This window comes from Limulus polyphemus, unplaced genomic scaffold (assembly GCF_000517525.1).
Source record: "Limulus polyphemus unplaced genomic scaffold, Limulus_polyphemus-2.1.2 Scaffold85220, whole genome shotgun sequence".
In the NCBI taxonomy this organism is placed as follows: domain Eukaryota; kingdom Metazoa; phylum Arthropoda; class Merostomata; order Xiphosura; family Limulidae; genus Limulus; species Limulus polyphemus.
In genome coordinates, this window is record NW_013750816.1 from 1 (window position 1) to 1,235 (window position 1,235).

Consider the following 1,235-nt stretch of genomic DNA (forward strand, 5'->3'; position numbering starts at 1 on the left):
AGGTTTTAGTTACTACTTAGAAAACATGTTCTTGAGATTTTTTTATATCTTAACTATGTCAGCTCTGAAGATTGTGTCCCCTCCCAGAAAACATGTTCTTGAGATTTTTTTTATATCTTAACCATGTCAGCTCCGAAGATTGTGTCCCCTCCCAGAAATGTTCACAATAAGACCGGAAGTTTTCATAGCCTTCTCATGTGAAGTCAGTGGGTTTCCAGTCCCGTCCATTGAATGGAAGGTAGATCGAGGAGATGGTATTCTGATTCCCTTGCCAAGTACGAATTTTAAAACTACGATAATCTACTAATTTATTTTCATTTAAATGAAGTGTTTTATGTTAGCAGTGTAAAAAAATAGCAAAACATTTTGATATTTAAACAAATACTTGTAATGACGATACTACATAGGAGAAAGTTAGAGTAAAAATATTTAGATTTAAATTGTTAACTGTGTAAAACAATAAACAATTTTCTACTCTATGTTAATAATGAAAACTAGTCTAAATACCTTAATACTTATTATTCAGTTACAAAAACGACTTTAAAGAATTATTTAAAACGCTTTAGAAATTAAGCATATTATAAATGCATTCTTATTACTTATTTCGTACTTCATATTTTAGCTGATGATTCGCATATTGCTGTTCAGTCACGTGGTGGACCTAGTCATTATGAGGTTACAAGCTGGCTGCAGTTATTGGAGATAAACGTCAAAGACAGTGCCACCTACTGGTGCATTGCCAAAAACAATATGGGTGAGGCTTCCGAGTCTGCACGATTGTATGTTCAAGATGCAGCAGGTGAGTTATTTTAGTCTTTTAATTATTGTTCTTCTTAAATATTCTAAGCTTTTGTAATAAAGTTTTTATAACAGTGAAAATAAAAATGTAATGTTGTTCTGGAAAATTAACATGTTCTCTGGCTTAAATATACAAATTGTTGTAAAAGTCCTTTACTTCATCTATATACTCTGAACCCAAAACCTGAAACAGGCACAAGGTTGAGAATATCGTTGATTATTTGAGGCATCATGGGGAGTGTCTTGATATGCCTCCTTGTCGTTTCGCGCGAAAAACAAAGACTCTCTAGTATCGCCCTCTAGTGGCACAGCAGTATGTTTGCAGACTTACAACGCTAGAATCCGGTTTTCAATACTCGTAGTGGGCAGAGCACACATAGCCCATTGTGTTGCTTTGTGCTTAATTTCAAACAAACAAACCTTCTAGTATCACACAC

The 1,235-nt window shown here is 34.2% G+C and overlaps 1 protein-coding gene across 1 annotated transcript; it reads left to right on the top strand.

Annotated features, from left to right (window-relative positions):
- The first annotated feature begins 108 nt into the window (after window positions 1–108).
- LOC111084641 (insulin-like growth factor-binding protein-related protein 1) lies at window positions 109–831 on the top strand. Its single transcript, XM_022381286.1, is given in 3 exon segments — window positions 109–180; window positions 182–275; window positions 623–831. Coding segments are annotated over 3 exon segments (342 nt in total). The 5' UTR covers window positions 109–123; the 3' UTR covers window positions 814–831.
- Window positions 832–1,235: the final 404 nt, after the last annotated feature.